Raw genomic sequence first — 15,480 nt, 5'->3', positions numbered from 1 at the left:
GAAGGGGCGAAGAGGCGTGCCGTCCCCAGGAGGGCGGTGGGGAGCTTTCCCCAAACCCCACGCCGTCGGCAGCAGAGCCAGGAACCAAACTCCAACCTCCAGGGCACCGTCCCTCTGCTTTAAGTGCTTCGGCATTTGCCTTTGCACTTCTGTTTGCGTTGGTTCTTGTTGCAAGGATGTACTGGATGCAGAGCAGGTCCCACGTCTCAGCAGGGCTTATGGATATTTACTAATTGTAGTCTAATGATAGATATTTGACAGATGACAAAGGAAAGGAACTCCCCGAAGCGTGCACAGGGTGCTCAGGACACCACGCTGATCTGCTGCTGGGAAGCAGACAGACCCAAACCCTGAGAAGGCCTTGATGGCGCCTGTGTGGCACCTCTAACGACAGGGACACAAATGCATGAATGCAGAATATTTGCTTCTGGAGTTCAGGTGATTTGTGGGACCAAGTCAGCAAATGCAGCGACTCCAGCGGGGCGGCTTTGGAGGCGCCAGTGCAGGACACACGGAGGAGCCTCTCCCTTCCATGGAAGGTGCTCACCTGTGCCAAGAGGAGAGCAGGGTACCTGGGAAACACGACGGATGGGAAAAGTTTATGTGAATTTGGTGTTTAAGCCAGAACAGAGAAGACAACAGGAAAGGCTTTTGGTTGGCATTTGTGAGAAAAAGCCATTTCTTTTCTTAGACACGGTTTGAGGTCCCTCCAAAAAGAACATGAGTAAAGTTTTTCTTTTCCTGGCAGCTTTGGAAATGCTGCTGCAGCATTTCCCCCCTCGCTGCACGGGGCTCCGTGTGCCTGTTTCCAGGTGGCTCCTGCCCGTCCGTGTGGGGCTGGGATGGGGACCGTGGCTGTGGCAGCAGGGGACGGGGACAGGGATGGGGATGGAGACGGGGACGGGAGGGCTCCAGGAAGGCTGGGTTGCAGGAGCCCAGCCCCGGAGGGTGACTCACGGAGAGCTGGACGCTGCTCGGGTTCGTGCCGGGACAGCAGCAAACCTCTATGTTTTGCCTCACTGGTCCTCACTAACGCAGCCTCCCAGTACAGCGCCGGCGGCACGTGCAGATCTTCTCTCCTCCCTGACACGGGGGCAGCCCTCACTCCCCAACAGCCGCTGCTCCCTCTCCTCACCCCTCTGGTTGCAGATTTTTGAATTTAAAAAAATAAATTATGCTGCAGTCTGTTTTAATCAACCGCTAGTTTTATTTAACGCCCCCAATATAAAATAAGTAATCTGCAAACAATTTGAGTTCGCCCTTATCTAACCAAGGTCCACCTACAGCTCTAAAGGTTGTTCTGTTTCATATTTAATTCTGCAAAGACATGCAAAACCCCTTTTCCATCGTGACAGCTGTCTCCTGCCTGTGATCCGGGGCTCCGGGCCACGGGGGCCGGGCGACCGCTGGGCGGTGGGACGGTGGTGCAGAGCATTCGGGAGCCGGGGCACAGCAGTACCTGGAGCAGAGATGGGGCACCTTTCTGAGGACCTCGCTGAGATGTCCCCTGCCCGGCTGGGTCAGGGAGGGATGGGGACGCTTTGAAGGGGTTTTGAAAAAGCAGAGAGGTTCCCGAGGTGTCCTCACATCTCATCCCTGCTTACGTAAGGAAGAGACTTTCCAAAATAAATAAAGGCACGACCTGGCCAGCCTGAGCCCCCAGGGACTGGCGGGGTGTCCTGGGGTCTGCTGCAGGGCAGGCGACAGAGCAAGAAGGCTGCGGGGAAGGGATATTTAAAGCACTGAGATGTGACCTGAAGTGGGGAAGGGCGCTGCGAGAGGGAAAAACACACCTTTCCCCTCCTGATGTTCTCAGGACGATCAAAAGCATTGCTTTTCTTTCTCAGTCTCAGTGCAGGAACGATGCTGGGGCTTGCACTACATAGAGTCCCCACCTCTTTTAGCTTCTTCTTTATAATTAATGGGAAGCAGTTGCAAAACAGAAAAAGAAAAAAGAAAGAAAAAACCCCAAACATAAAAAAAACCCACACAAAACAAACAAAAAACCAAATTAAAAGCCCAAACTTGGTTTTAAATAAAGCCACCAACATTTTTTTTTCCACGGGCTGGAAATGGCCAAGCCTGCAATTTCAGCCTTAGCGTGGGCACTAAAATCAACCCGCACTGGTGCAGTGCCGCTCTGCCCCCGAGCCAGGGAGGCGTGCGATGCTCAGCACGCTCTGAAACGCCCATGTCTGCTCCTGGCTGCCCTGAGTGACTTGGTCTCAGCAGTCCCTTGGACAAGAGCAATCCGTGCTACCTCCCGCGTTAGCTCCTGGCTAAGGGGTGACCCTGCTGGCGTGCAGCACTGTGCCACGCAGCGCTAGGCTCTGCAGCCCCGTTGCTGCTGTGAGCCCAGGGACCGTGGCAGCCACCGGCCCTCCCGAAGGACTCGCGCGTGGCCAGGACCGCTGCGTGCTCCTCCACAGGTGGGCCAGCCCGGGCAGGACAGGGCTGGGCGGCTTCTCTGACGATGCCCTCTGCTCAGCCTCCTTTGGAGGTGGTCCCCACGCCTCCCGGCCCACGCAGACCCTCGTAGCACCCGGGCTGTGACTGCTGCAGTCAGCCAGAGGAGTCGATGATTCAGTCCCAGTTATGTGAAATAGTGGCAATTTAGTGTCCAGCCATTTCTGGCTGTCATGGAAAAGTCAGTGCAAAGCACAACGCCAGCAACTAGGGAGCGATGGGCAAAGACTGCAAACACACGCTGGGGAAGTTTCTCCCCTGTGCTTGTGCTTGACCTCCCGTTCCTTTCCCGTTCACAGATGCTGCCGTGGGTGCTTTGGCATAAGGCGTTATCCCCCAAACCTGTGAAGCAGGGAGGGAAACCAGCATCCTGCTGCTGCACATCGCCTTCCTGAGACCGGCCCCAAATCTGCTCCACAGCAGCAAAGAGCCACTGGGGGTTTTTTCAGCACAGAGGTGCAGGGGACAGTGGGGTTAACATCTTCCCTTGGTGCTGGCGTGTCCCCAGGCACCCAGACACCCACCCCCCCCTTCCCTGTATCACAGCAGGGGCAGGTTCCATTGCTGCACCCCTTCAAGAGGCTTTTGCCACTTCTGCAGCTCAAGCACAAAAGCCAAAGCTTTTATTATAAGGCTCGGGTTTTCTTTTTTTTTTTTTTCCTTTCTCCTGCCTAAAAAGATGCTGAAATCTCCCAAAGAAAAATTATTTCCATGTGATCCCAGCACTTTCTCACTTGGCTGGAACACTGGATGTGGTTTTGGGTCTGTGGTTTTTTGATTTTTTTTTTTATTATTATTATTCACAAAATTTTTTGGTCTTCATTTCCATCCTTGTGAGAGGCACCGTGCAACCCGACAGACTGGCTGCGAGTCTTAAGGAAACTATAGGAGGGCAAAAACACAGGAACCCAGCACGAGTTGATACAAGCAAAGGAACAAGAAAAAACCCTGCTTTTGCAAACAACCTAGCTGCTGGGTTTCATAAGGAGCCGGGCTGACTTTCAGTGTTTCATTTGGACTCCAGCTAGGAAGCTGCAGCAGCCACCGAGGACTAAAAAACCCCTGAATGAACAGCAGCTTTCATATTATGCATCCTGCTAAGCAAGGAAAGTAAAAGACAGGGGTTTCTGAGTCACAAGGTAAGTCAAATGGACCTGAATATGTTTGGGGCGGGGGGGGAGGGGGAATACTATTGCTATAGGGAACAAAGCGTTCCCACACTGCAAAAGCAGGTTGCTTAGGTGAGTCATGAAAAGAGGTGGTCTCTGCCTGCGCTGCTTCATCTCACTTTTCCTGCTTCACTGCAGCAGGCGAAGTAAGTGCAAGGCCAGGTTCTTGCCGAGATGGCTTTAATAGGCTCCTACTAACCCTCCTTGTTTCATTAACCACCCACCCTTAGTGCTCCAGGACGATGCTTCCCTACAGACTGATTTTGCTCTGAGCGGCGGCTGGGGCGCGGGACGGGACGGTGCCCGATCTGACGCAGGCTCCCCGCAGCCGCGGGAGCCCAGGGCAGGAAGGAGCCCTTTCCTGGCACCCTCTGCAGGCGTGGAAGCTTTCAGGGGACTCTGCTTCTCCAGCCTCGCCGGGGAACAGCAGCCGTTTGAAATGCGCCGCTCGCTCCTGAACCACGAGCAGGGGTTTGCAGCAGGGCCATGCCGGCACGGTGCCGCCGCTGTCAGCACCCATGCCCCGGTGCTCCCAGCCGGGACAGCACAGCATGGCACCCACTGCAGGGACACCTCTCTGCTTTATTTTGGCACACAGAAAGCCGAGTTCCCGGAGGGGCTGAGTCAGCGGTGGCAAGTCATGGGAAAGCTGCCTTTCCGCTGGGAAGGGTGAAGGAGAGTTGGGTGCCGTCCACTTTGTCAGGGTGGTTTGATCTATGGGAGAAGCTGCCCTGGGAATGACTTACTGTAACTTGCCCTGTGCCTCGGCAGCGAGGCCTGAATCACCGTCTGGGCTTGCCGTGGAGACCTGACTGCTTTCAAGGAGCCGCCTAGCCTGGAGCAGGGCCATTCCCAGGACATTGCAGGCATGCTCCTTCTGTCGGAGGCAGGGAACGGGACAAGGAGAGAGGGAAGAGTTGTTTCTTTAGGCACCAGCAAACATCCTTTTGCTCCCCGTCTGTGCTGAGATAAATGTGATAACACCCCCTGCTGCAGACCATGCGAAGGTGGAGGTGCCCAGGTGCACAGGACCATTTCCATACAGGCACAGCCTCTCCTCCCATCGCACCTGCAGGGGACTGCATTAAATCCATACAGTCCCCCAGGTCTAAGCGTGTGCACGTAATAGATTTCCTTGGGATCCTCATCTCCTCCCATGCCCGATAGGTGAAATCGCAGCTGGAGGGAACATGTGGTGGCCGCACGAGCTGCTGCTGCTGCTCAGGGGCACGCACTAGTGGGGGTGAAGGTGTTTCACAGCTCCTCCCAGGACAGAGAAATGAAGGCAATTCATCCACATAGGAAATAGGCACATGCCAAAAAAGCTCCAGAAAATAAAAACCAAACCAGATAATTAGAAAAGGAGCTACAAACTCACTGACCAAATGTTCACCCAGGCCGTTACAAGCACGGATGCAGCGAACATCCCTGGACCTCGCCACGGCTGGACCCTAGCTTTGCCTCTGGCTCCTGCCCCGCTCACAACTCGCAGGGCTCAGACCGACCCGGCTGTCTCTAGCACCACTCCCAACCCCTCTCTGCTTCACCCCAGGGCGCTGTATAAACACTGCGGACAAGAGGGCGTTAACGTTGGTCATCTGCAAACCACTACGGACAGCGGAAATTTTTAAACCACGCCGCTTTCTGGGATCCAAATATTCTTGTCTGTGAGCCCTCAAGTCACTCCATGGCTGTGGATGGGCTCCTGATACTCAGCTCGAGCAAAGCATCTCTGCAGCCTGTGTTGGCAAGGAGCTGCCCCACGGTCGGCTCCGGCACCAGGGGCAGAGGAACCGCTGAGCTGTTGCAGCTTTGCCCTGGAAAACGCACAAGCTCCTTCAGTGTTTTGGGCTTTTCTACAATGAGTTGCTCATAAAGAAATTTTATATCCTCCTGGGGAAGGAAAAAAAGTCCCAAACAATTTCCAAGAGGAGGTTCAGTGTCCAGACCAACCCAGCCCTAACGATGCTTCATTTCCCGCTGCTGGCAACGCGAGGAGGTCTGGAGCAGTGAGGAGGTCAGGCCTTGAAAGAAGACAAAAGGTAAAAAATCAGAACTGAAATACTTTCCATTGCTGGAACGATGTCGAGTTTTGAGGCTGACACATCCGTGTGTTTTCCATCTCTGTGGCGCAAGAAAGGTTTTAGTCTTAACTGCCCTCTTGGGTTTTCAGTCAAGATTTGTCACTAATTAAAATGGGCAGTGGCTGGTGCTGTTCCATGCGCCGTGAATGTAAAGCAAAGATAGTCACAGATTGTTTTTCCAAGTGAAGCCCTGGGAATAACACAAAGGAAAATGTTAGCAGAAATTTAACACACGGCTCAGGCATCCAAGAGCAATTTCTGCCTCGTGAACTCTCAACATCGCAGCGTGTGAGCTTGGCACGTTATTAGTAGGATTTATTCTTCAAGCATCCCTGCAAGGCAAGGATATTCTTCCACTGTACCCTGCAAAAACAGGGGCTGGGGTAGGTTAATGTTGACCCATACCTTTGACATGACCTAAGCACCCCCGGGGGCTGCCTGCAGTGCCAGCTGAGAGGCAAGGTTTGGCCAAGATTAGGGTTCGGGTTGCAAACTCCACCTTGTTAACCACAGGGAAAACCTTTTGGTCCAGCCTCCGGGCTGACATGCTTTGCATTCGTGCCTTATTTTCGCTGTGTGCGGAGTAAGCAAGCTATTTTTGCGGATATTATGGAGATTTCTTATCATTTCTATTGCCCGGATGTGCTACTTTACATCAAAGTGTTAAAATTGTACGGGTACACAGAATCATTTAAAAAGCTTTGCATGAGCAAATGTGCCTCATACATAAGCTGTCTACCTTGAGGTATAAGATTAAACTCAATCATGAACCAAAAAAAAAAACAATCAAGGTGCTCTCTCCAGCTGTAATAGTGCCAAGAATATATATTTAAATAAGACGTTGCACACAAGAAGAATCAATCACATCATTTAACTCCCTGAACTAGAACTGCCCTTCCCTAGCAAAGGTTTGTGGCATCTCCAAAGCCCTGGACGGGAGGAATTTGACTTTTTTTGTTTTTGCTGGCAGACACTGGGAATGCCAGGTGTCCCTGGAAAACCAGCACTTTCAATGCAGGTTGTTCATGGCAGCTAAAAAAAGTGTAAATAAAAAGCTTGATGGACTGCATACAATCAGGGCACTTCCAGGGTCAATGCAGAGCAGAAATACCTTACCTGATCATCTGTTCTGCCTTGGGTTGAGCCCGGTAGGCAGCAGCGTCCCCAGTTTGGGCGTAGCGTCCTCACCAGCACTGTGCTGGGCTCTGTCGTTGCGGCACCCACGAAAGGGTTCGTACTGCCGGATCTGGTTAGAACGACAGACACACCCTTTCAAAAGGATCTGAACAATGGGAACGTTTGAATTTAATGCAAGGAGACTGTTTTTTTCTTCTTTGAAAATTTTTGGGCCAGGCAGAAATACCTGAACAAACAATCCCTATTGGTAATATTTAAATATTGTCTTTCTACTCAGAAATTCAGAGAGGAAGGGACAGAAAAAGCAAATAGTCTTTTTAAACCTTAGCTGAAGGGTGGGTTCTGTCAACGAAACCTTTCATTATCTTTAAACAGCTCTCCAATGATAACATATATTCTAATGGTCTAATGAACACAACCAACCACCAGCCATCCTCATCATGAAAATTCACTGACATTAACTGCCTTTTCAGGTTCAGATGCCTCATTTCATCATTCATAATTTTTCGTTTTGTTTGCCGAAATATTGCTCAAAAGATAGATCTGCCCATTTAGCACACACTCAACTTCTTCCTTAGCATCACATTAAATTCCACTTGCAGAGGCCGGTCGCCGAGCTGCTTCATGGCTTTGGAGTGGGGAGGTTGGGAAGACTTATGGGAAGAAGTCATTGATGATCCCAGGCTGGGAGGGGCGGCTGATACACCAGAGGCTGTGCTGCCACCCAGCGAGCCCTGGCCAGGCTGGAGAGCTGGGCCCAGGGGAACCTCAGGGAATTCAGCAAGGGCAAGTGCAGGGTCCTGCCCCTGGGGACGAACAACCCCCCGCACCAGCACAGGCTGGGGGGGACCCGCTGGAGAGCGGCTCTGCTGAGAGGCCCTGGGGGTGCTGGGGGGCAGCGAGGTGACCCTGAGCCGGCACCGGGCCCTTGGGGCCAAGGGGGCCACCGGTGCCCTGGGGGGCATGGAAAGGAGCGTGGCCAGCAGGGCGAGGGAGGTTCTCCTCCCCCTCTGCTCTGCCCCAGTGAGGCCGCAGCTGCAAGGCTGCATCCAGTTCTGGGCCCCCCAGTTCAAGAAGGGCAGGGAACTGCTGGAGCAAGGCCAGCGCAGAGCTGCCGAGGGGATCAGGGGCTGGAGCATCTCCCTGGTGAGGAAAGGCCGAGAGACCTGGGTCTGTTCAGCCTGGAGAAGAGAAGGCTGAGGGGGGATCTCATCAATACCTATAAATATCTGAAGGGCGGGTGTCAGGATGATGGGGCCGGGCTCTTTTCAGTGGTGCCCAACGCCAGGCCAAGGGGCCACGGGCACAAGCTGGAACACGGGAGGTTCCACCTGAACATGAGGACAAACCCCTTCCCTGTGCGGGTGCCAGAGCAGGGGCACAGGCTGCCCAGAGAGGCTGTGGGGTCCCTTCCCTGGAGACATTCACCCCCCGCCTGGACGCGGTCCTGTGCCCCTGCTCTGGGGTGCCTGATCCAGCAGGGGTGGGACGGGGTGAGCTCCAGAGGGCCCTGCCAACCCCTGCCTTCTGTGATTCTGTGATTTATTTTGAAATTACCTATTGCAACAGAACAGGTCTTGCGCTCAGTCTCGTGGTGAGCTTTCTGCTTCGCAAGCATTTTGCAAGAAGCGTCAGAAGCATCAAAACCATTTACATTTTTCTACGCATTGCCACAAGATTTTCAACTGAAACGTTTCAAACTCATCAACTGTCAATCAACCATTTCAAAATGAACCTAAGCTAAAAGCAGAGCCAAAGAACCTGAACTGAAAAAATGGTTCCGAGAGGGAGGGCTGAGACTTTCTCTAGCCTTCAGGTGAAAACATTTATGGGCTTCAAAGTTTCCAAAGACGTGAGACCAGTTTTCCTCCCAGCCATTAGGGTGCCTGCACATCTGTCATCATCTCTGGGTTTTTCTACCCGATAGGAAACCCACAATTTCTGAATCGAACCAAGATGCGATTTGCAGGTTCCCCGTACGGAAGACGCCGACAGTATTTTATACTTCCAGTTTTAATCGGCTGCTTTCAGTATGCTCCCGTCCATCTCTAGAACGGTGCCGTGAAGGATGACCAGGGAGGACCACACTCAGTTTTGCAGCCTCCGGGCATTCAGTGCGTTACTAATGCATCATTCCAGGCACTAACGAGCATGTCGGGTGGCGATGGGAAGGAGGATGTCTGTCCTTCCCATGCGGGGATCTGAATGACGGGCAGGAGAGGCAGCTCCCGGCCTGGGCTCTGGTGAGTCACGGCCACAGCAGAGCAAAGCCGGGTTTGTTGTTTGCTGTGTTCCCGAGAAGATAAACCTGAGCAGCTGAAGTAAAATCCATCATTGTCACATTTGACAAAATAAGGTCACAATAATTATCTTCAAGGGGAAAAACAAATGGCTGAAAACAGCCTCTCGCTTTACCTCACAGACCTTAAATTCTCGGCTTCATTCTTTTTGTATGGTTTTTTACAAGGCGTCAGGTTTTACCTCCCCACCACCATGAGAGTTATGTTTGCTTCTTCTCTGAAATTTGGCTCAAATCATTCTTTTCTCCAAATTGACATGATCTTATTATAAGGAAATCCTTACCTGGTTTGTTTCCTTTCCTGTTGCATATTCAATTTCTCTGGTTTGGGGTTTTCCCTTCACCTGATCTCCAGTTTTGTGCTGGATCTCTCCCAAAGATAATCCCACACCACTGAATACATTGTCCTTTTCTTGCAGTCCTCTCGGGCTCCTTTTTCTCCACATCTTTCTTATTTCACTTCTCCTCCTGTCCTTACTTGTCTGTTACGAGCAGACTGCAGATCTGAAACTGTTTATTCACATACATCGTTAAGGTTTCACCTACCCACAGATATTGCAACCAAATAACATGTTTTTGCCACTTCAGTGAACTAACTTCACTAAGTTTTGAAGGAAAATGTGGTGTGCAGGTGTCAGCTCTAGGATGCTCTGAATTGGCTGAATTGTTGCATCGTTTTCTTCTCTTTTTTTTGTCCAAATGCAATTTCCAGCCAATAACTTCAGTAATTGCTCTTCATGAATCATGCAAGTGGCTGCAATTTCTCCGATGGGTGCTTGGATTACAGTAATGTAAAACGTGCACAACCTGAACACTGATTTTTCACCCAGACTTTTTTTTTTTCCCCTTAAGTCACTTCTAAAATAGGAAAGACATTCATCTCGGGGAGAATAATGACCTATAAAAATGTAAAGTAATTTCTTTGTATTTATGAATCCTTCCCCTTCCACCCATTATGAATACCCCTCTTAATGACTGCTCTTTCTCCCTCATGAAGGTATTGTAAGCTATTATGCCCTCCGGTTTTAATGCTCTGGCAATGTAATCAAATGCCCTATACTTTACCCCCAGGTTATTGACTACCCACACTCCTGGGAAGGGCTCAATCTCTTTTAGTCTCAAAGAGGATATATTGGCCCTGATTGCCTGGGACTCCGAGTGAACTTGAGGTCGTCTTTAGATCATCATGCATATGCACAAACTGTAATCACTGCAGAGGAAACCCCAGAAACATTACACAGACCCCAAATGCTCTTTGCAATGCAAACTTTCTGCTCTGGTCACATATGGGCTGGTTATTTGTGACCTGGTGTCCATTAGGCTCGCATTGCGTTTCTGTTCCTGCTTGGCAGCACAAAGATGGCTTAAGAAGTGAACAAAAATTAAAAAGGGCTTCATGAAAATGAAATTCGGGCCCTGAACACTGATAAAAGGAGTATTAATCCCTCCTCAGAATTGTACCTAGAATGAGGTACGATTATGAATAGAAAGATCATTTCAAGTTATGACAGATTTGATGAAAGGACTTTCACGGCTGTCAGAAGGAAAGTTATTATGTTGTTGCTCATAAGTATTCACTGGGTTTCCAGGGAGCTGGATTACACCAAGTAATAAAAGGTGTGAATGACAGCTCTTTTGGGGCAGGTGAGAACTAGGAGCAAGCATCTCCCAAGAACGCCCATACGATCCAAGTACCTTGCCCCAGACTGACACATTTTTTTCTTCATATTTTCTCAGCTAGTCCAGTTTGTGCCCAGTGAAGCCTCTGTAGAGCTCCAAGGCAAGATCCCCTCCCTAACTGCAGATGGGACCTGCGTGTTCATTGAGCTATTTCTGAAAGCCAGGACATCCAGCTACTACCTTCCCCAACTATTCCAGGAATTAAAGCTGGTAGGAGCACTGTAAAAGCTGTTCCTAGCTTGAGGTCAACAGGAGTCCATCCAACTAATCGGGCTTTGGATACTGTCCAAAAAAGGCATCGGTCCAAAACCTGTCTTGTATGAAACACCACTGCAATCAGTAGAATGACACTAATTATTCATGGTATGAGGCTGCAGTTGCCTCTCCCCAGCTCCAGTCCCTCCTAGGATGGAGACTGATGAGGAGCTAGAGAAACCTCACCTCCTGAAACATTTTTCTCTCTTGATTCAACCCACTATTCAGGGCCTTTGGAGCTTGCCAGTGGCAGATGAAAATGATATAGTCTCAAAAAACATAGTGTTTGTGCAGAGCAAGTCCCAGTTCAGTCTGTTGCAGCTATTTGGCTTTCCATTCCGCACCATGGAAAATAAAAATGGAAAGCGTACAGTTTCTGCTAGGAACAGCACATGGATGTGGTCAGAGCCACAGAGTGCTTGGCTAGGTCACCTTGGAAAGAGGTTACCAGCAAGAGGCTAAGAGAGACTATCTAAAGAGACAAATGCTTTTGATTTTTTAGTTTCATTTCCCTTCAGATTTTTCCTCAAAAAATCAGGTTTAGGCTCTATATTTAAGTGAAGTTTCATTTTCTGCCTCTGATTTTGACTTTTTCAGAATGGCAATGCAAGAAACCGTAACCAGAGCAACACTTTGAGTCTTTTACCCAGCACCTTTTGCAAGGGCTTCTCCAACAGCAGCCAGGCAGTGAGTGTGCCTTGAGCAGAGCTTGCTAAGACAAGCTTTAAGCATCTCAGCCTTCGCTTCTGATCTCAGCAGGTTTTGGTTTGGGGTTTTTTCCCCCCTTGTTTACCTGGTGTCTCTTGTCAGATATATCAACTGCAGGTAATGAGAATACAGGGATTGCCTTTTCCATTGCTTGTAAATGGCACGCACTGGGACACCCTTCCTACCTGGAGTCTCCTGGTGCCACGACGAGATAAGCTAATAATTAACCAGAAGAAATGCACCTTGCGGTAACATTAACAGATGGCCCATCAGAAGCTCTGATTTGAATCACCATGTTAATCATCTCTGTTCCTTTGCTCGGTCCAGCTGGCTCTGCTGAAGATGAGTGCTGTGTTTCTCCTGCTCTTGGTATCCACTGCGAACGTCGGTGCCGTGCTGGAAAAGGGTCTGCCGAGACGGGAACCGCGGCGCCTCTCGTGCGTGCGATGCTGCGGGCCTTCAGAGCAGCCCGTCTCCATCATCTCCTCACGATACACAAGGATGAGCAGCGACCCTGCCTATTCGGTCCCCAAAGTCCAACCCACTATAGATATCACCATCCTCAAAGGTGGGTAAAGCTGACTACTGTGATAACGTCCTTTATCTTACTTGTTTGCCCTCATTTTGCAAGCCGTGCTCCTCTCTGCACTAAGAAACTCATCCACTTTATTTACCCAAAAGAAGGTTGAGGGGTGACACAGCACAGGCTGTAAATGTGTGCAAGTGAGGAGAGTTGGCAAAAGGCTGTAATCCACCAAAAACCAGAACCACTGGAAGGTCACATTAGGTCACACTAAAAACCAGATGCAAATGCTATCACCGAATCACTACACAGCAGAGTTAGAAACTGGAAAAGACACACTCACTTTTTCCGTCACACATTTTTTTGCCTCGGGAAGGCAGGCAGGCAAAAATTAAGTGTGTAATACAGGAGATGCGTCAGGGAGTCCTGTGAGCGGGGATGTGCAGACCAGACAAACCCAACCACCTCTCCCCAGGCTCAAATCAGACCTCAGCAAAATCAGTAAGTTTTCTTGCCCAAACCTCTGCATGAAGGGGCTGCGCTCACAAATACTGGGTTCACGTAATGGGTCTGGTCAGGCCATGGCGTTCCGCTATGGGACCTTGAACATTGGCACCACAAGCTCAGTGGAGCCAAGCTTTCACCTAGCATTTTTATTTTTCTGATAATTAGGAGGGTGCTGGTGTCTGACCAGCGCTTCCAGACCTCCGTGCTGGGAAAACAGTGGTTTAGCACAGCTGCCTTGCTGCTTGTCTCCAGCAGGACGTGTCTGCAGCTTGGGCTTTGCACGCTTGCGTCTGACAAGGTTTTCCTTTATGCTCGCAGGTGAGAAGGGTGAAATGGGAGAGAAAGGGTACCCTGGAGCAGTTGGGAAGGAAGGAGAAAGAGGGCCACGTGGCTTTAATGGACGGAAGGGACAGAAAGGCCAGCCCGGCCCACAAGGCCATTCCTGTAAGCAGCTCTATGCTGCTTTCTCAGTGGGTCGGAAAAAACCCCTTCATAGCTCAGATTACTTCCAGCACGTCACTTTTGACACCGAGTTCGTGAACCTCTACAAACACTTCAACATGTTCTCGGGGAAGTTCTTCTGCTATGTGGCAGGAGTCTATTACTTCAGCCTCAACGTCCACACCTGGAACTTCAAGGAGACCTACCTGCACTTGATGAAGAACGAGAAAGAGGTGGCCATCCTCTACGCCCAGCCCAGCGACCGGAGCATCATGCAGAGCCAGAGCCTGATGCTGGACCTGCAGGAAGGAGAGGAGGTCTGGGTGAGGATGTTCAAGCGGGAGCGAGAAAATGCCATCTATAGTGAGGAGTCTGATGTTTACATCATCTTCAATGGCCATTTAATCAAGCCAGCCATAGAGTAGCCATTCATCAGCTTTAGGCTCGAAGCTTTGGTAGATACATTAGTGTCTTCCCTCTTAGAAATGCATATGTCTAGCTCCACTTGGAAGGACTAGAGGCCTCCTGGCCTGATGACAGGGTTGTACGTCCATGGCAAGGTGACCTGTGTGGATGGAGGTGACTGTGCTTCAAGGTGATGCAAGCTACAGGAGTACTGAGACGGCTTCAGCCCTTACGTGCCCTGGAGAAGCAGCACGCAGAAGGCCCCAGTGCTGCAGCCCTGTATAGGTCCCCAGTAACATCCCTGAAGAGTTTGCCAAGTTGGTAGCAAATATTCAACCTCTTTGCTCTGCTTTAGAGAAGACATTTTAATTATATCCAAGGGTCATCTTCAGATGCCAGTTATCTGGGTGCTAGTTAAGGAATATCATTACTCCTACAACAATACTTGGCTATCTTTGCGGGTGCAGTGTTACTACTAAGAGCCCACACTCACCAGCACCTACACCAGGTCTGCTCCACTCAGGTGGGCAACAACACCCCAACGTTAAGAACAGTATTTTGCACACCCTAAATTATGGTTTTGTTCCATTTCACGCAATACTGAGAGCACAATGCTAGAATTAGATAAATAACAGCATATTGATCCGGCAAAGCTTTTTCAGAGGCACATAGTTTTAAGTATAGCTGTAGCCACATGCTATAACTTCGCTAGACTTCTGTACTGCTAACAACGCTTCTCACACAAGAGCATCCAGCACAGCTGGGAACATGTGTATTTTAAGGAAAAAAGTGGGCCTTGCCTTAGGATCCCATTTCAGAGTGTTCATTGCCAGGCTGGAATTTGAGGCCATGCTCATGTCTGAAAACTACCATCTCGTAATGCCTTCATTTCTGGAAAGTGGAGGAGAACCGGGAAAGAAAAAAGGTGCTTAACTGCAAGCAGTGATATTTCAGGGGATTTGGTTTCTTTTTTCCTAAAACAAGGTACATGCAGCAGCAAGAGACACTGTTTTCCCCAGCTCCCCCTTGCTCATTGCCCCAGTCTCTTGTTTGCATCCCGAGCCATTTGTATGAAGGATAAATGAAAAGTTCTTGCTAGGCAAACTGCTTCACTGCTGTACCTCACTTGTCCACAGCTGGTTGGAGAAGTAGCTGAAATAAAGATGTTGCTTTGAATACACATGCTTGGAGTACACTGGTTTTATCTTATCTCCGTATGCTTTTTCACAGTATAGGGCACTAGACTGAACATCCAGACCCACACGATTGTCTCAGGTGGCAATTTGAGTTACTTTAATGCCAAGGGACTCCAGAAGCTAGACTGACACCAACTCCTCTCCTCACAGGCCGGTAAAACAGCCATCCTCAAGTATCAGGATGGGGAGACAGAACTTAATGACCCCTTGCTGAAAAATAAATATCAATTCTGAGATCTCACAATCTTCATGAAGACAGAAGCATTTAAGTAGCTTATCTGCAAAGTAAATGCATGATGAAATGGGTCTACAAGACTTAGAATCATCGAATGGTTTGGGTTGAAGGGACCTCTAGAGCCCATCCACCCCAACCCCCCTGCAGTGAGCAGGGACATCCCCAACTAGATCAGGTCGCTCAGAGCCCCATCCAGCCTCACCTTGAATGGTTCCAGGGATGGGGCATCGACCACCTCTCTGGGCAACCTGGGCCAGGGTTTCACCACCCTCAGTGTAAAAAATTTTTCCTTATATTCAGTCTAAATCTACCCTCCTACCCTTGAAACATCAATGTCTGCTCCTGCTGCCATCCCAGCCTGCAACCCTGAAAAGT

The 15,480-nt window shown here is 50.0% G+C and overlaps 1 protein-coding gene across 2 annotated transcripts; it reads left to right on the top strand.

The window, feature by feature from the left end:
• Positions 1 to 3,349: 3,349 nt before the first annotated feature.
• On the top strand, positions 3,350 to 14,855 carry C1QTNF8 (C1q and TNF related 8). Of its 2 annotated transcripts, XM_075106217.1 has the most exons (4): positions 3,448 to 3,605; positions 5,033 to 5,677; positions 12,126 to 12,366; positions 13,147 to 14,855. In XM_075106217.1, the coding sequence occupies exons 3-4, from the start codon at positions 12,141 to 12,143 to the stop codon at positions 13,692 to 13,694; spliced, it is 774 nt and encodes a 257-aa protein (XP_074962318.1). In that variant the 5' UTR covers positions 3,448 to 3,605; positions 5,033 to 5,677; positions 12,126 to 12,140; the 3' UTR covers positions 13,695 to 14,855. The 2 variants fall into 2 exon arrangements, with proteins under 2 accessions (XP_074962319.1, XP_074962318.1); XM_075106218.1 differs by lacking the exon at positions 5,033 to 5,677 and having other exon boundaries at positions 3,350 to 3,605; positions 13,147 to 14,853.
• The last annotated feature ends 625 nt before the right edge of the window (positions 14,856 to 15,480 follow it).

The sequence above is a fragment of the Phalacrocorax aristotelis genome, chromosome 10 (genome assembly GCF_949628215.1).
Source record: "Phalacrocorax aristotelis chromosome 10, bGulAri2.1, whole genome shotgun sequence".
NCBI classification, from domain to species: domain Eukaryota; kingdom Metazoa; phylum Chordata; class Aves; order Suliformes; family Phalacrocoracidae; genus Phalacrocorax; species Phalacrocorax aristotelis.
Note: the sequence above shows the minus strand (reverse complement) of the source record. Positions and strands in the feature narration are given on the sequence as shown.

Bases quoted from the DNA above. Each gene is read 5' to 3' on its own strand.
- C1QTNF8 (XM_075106217.1), top strand. From the start codon at position 12,141: ATGAGTGCTGTGTTTCTCCTGCTCTTGGTATCCACTGCGAACGTCGGT. The intron at 12,367-13,146 runs GTGGGTAAAGCT...TTATGCTCGCAG, and splicing joins AGATATCACCATCCTCAAAG to GTGAGAAGGGTGAAATGGGA.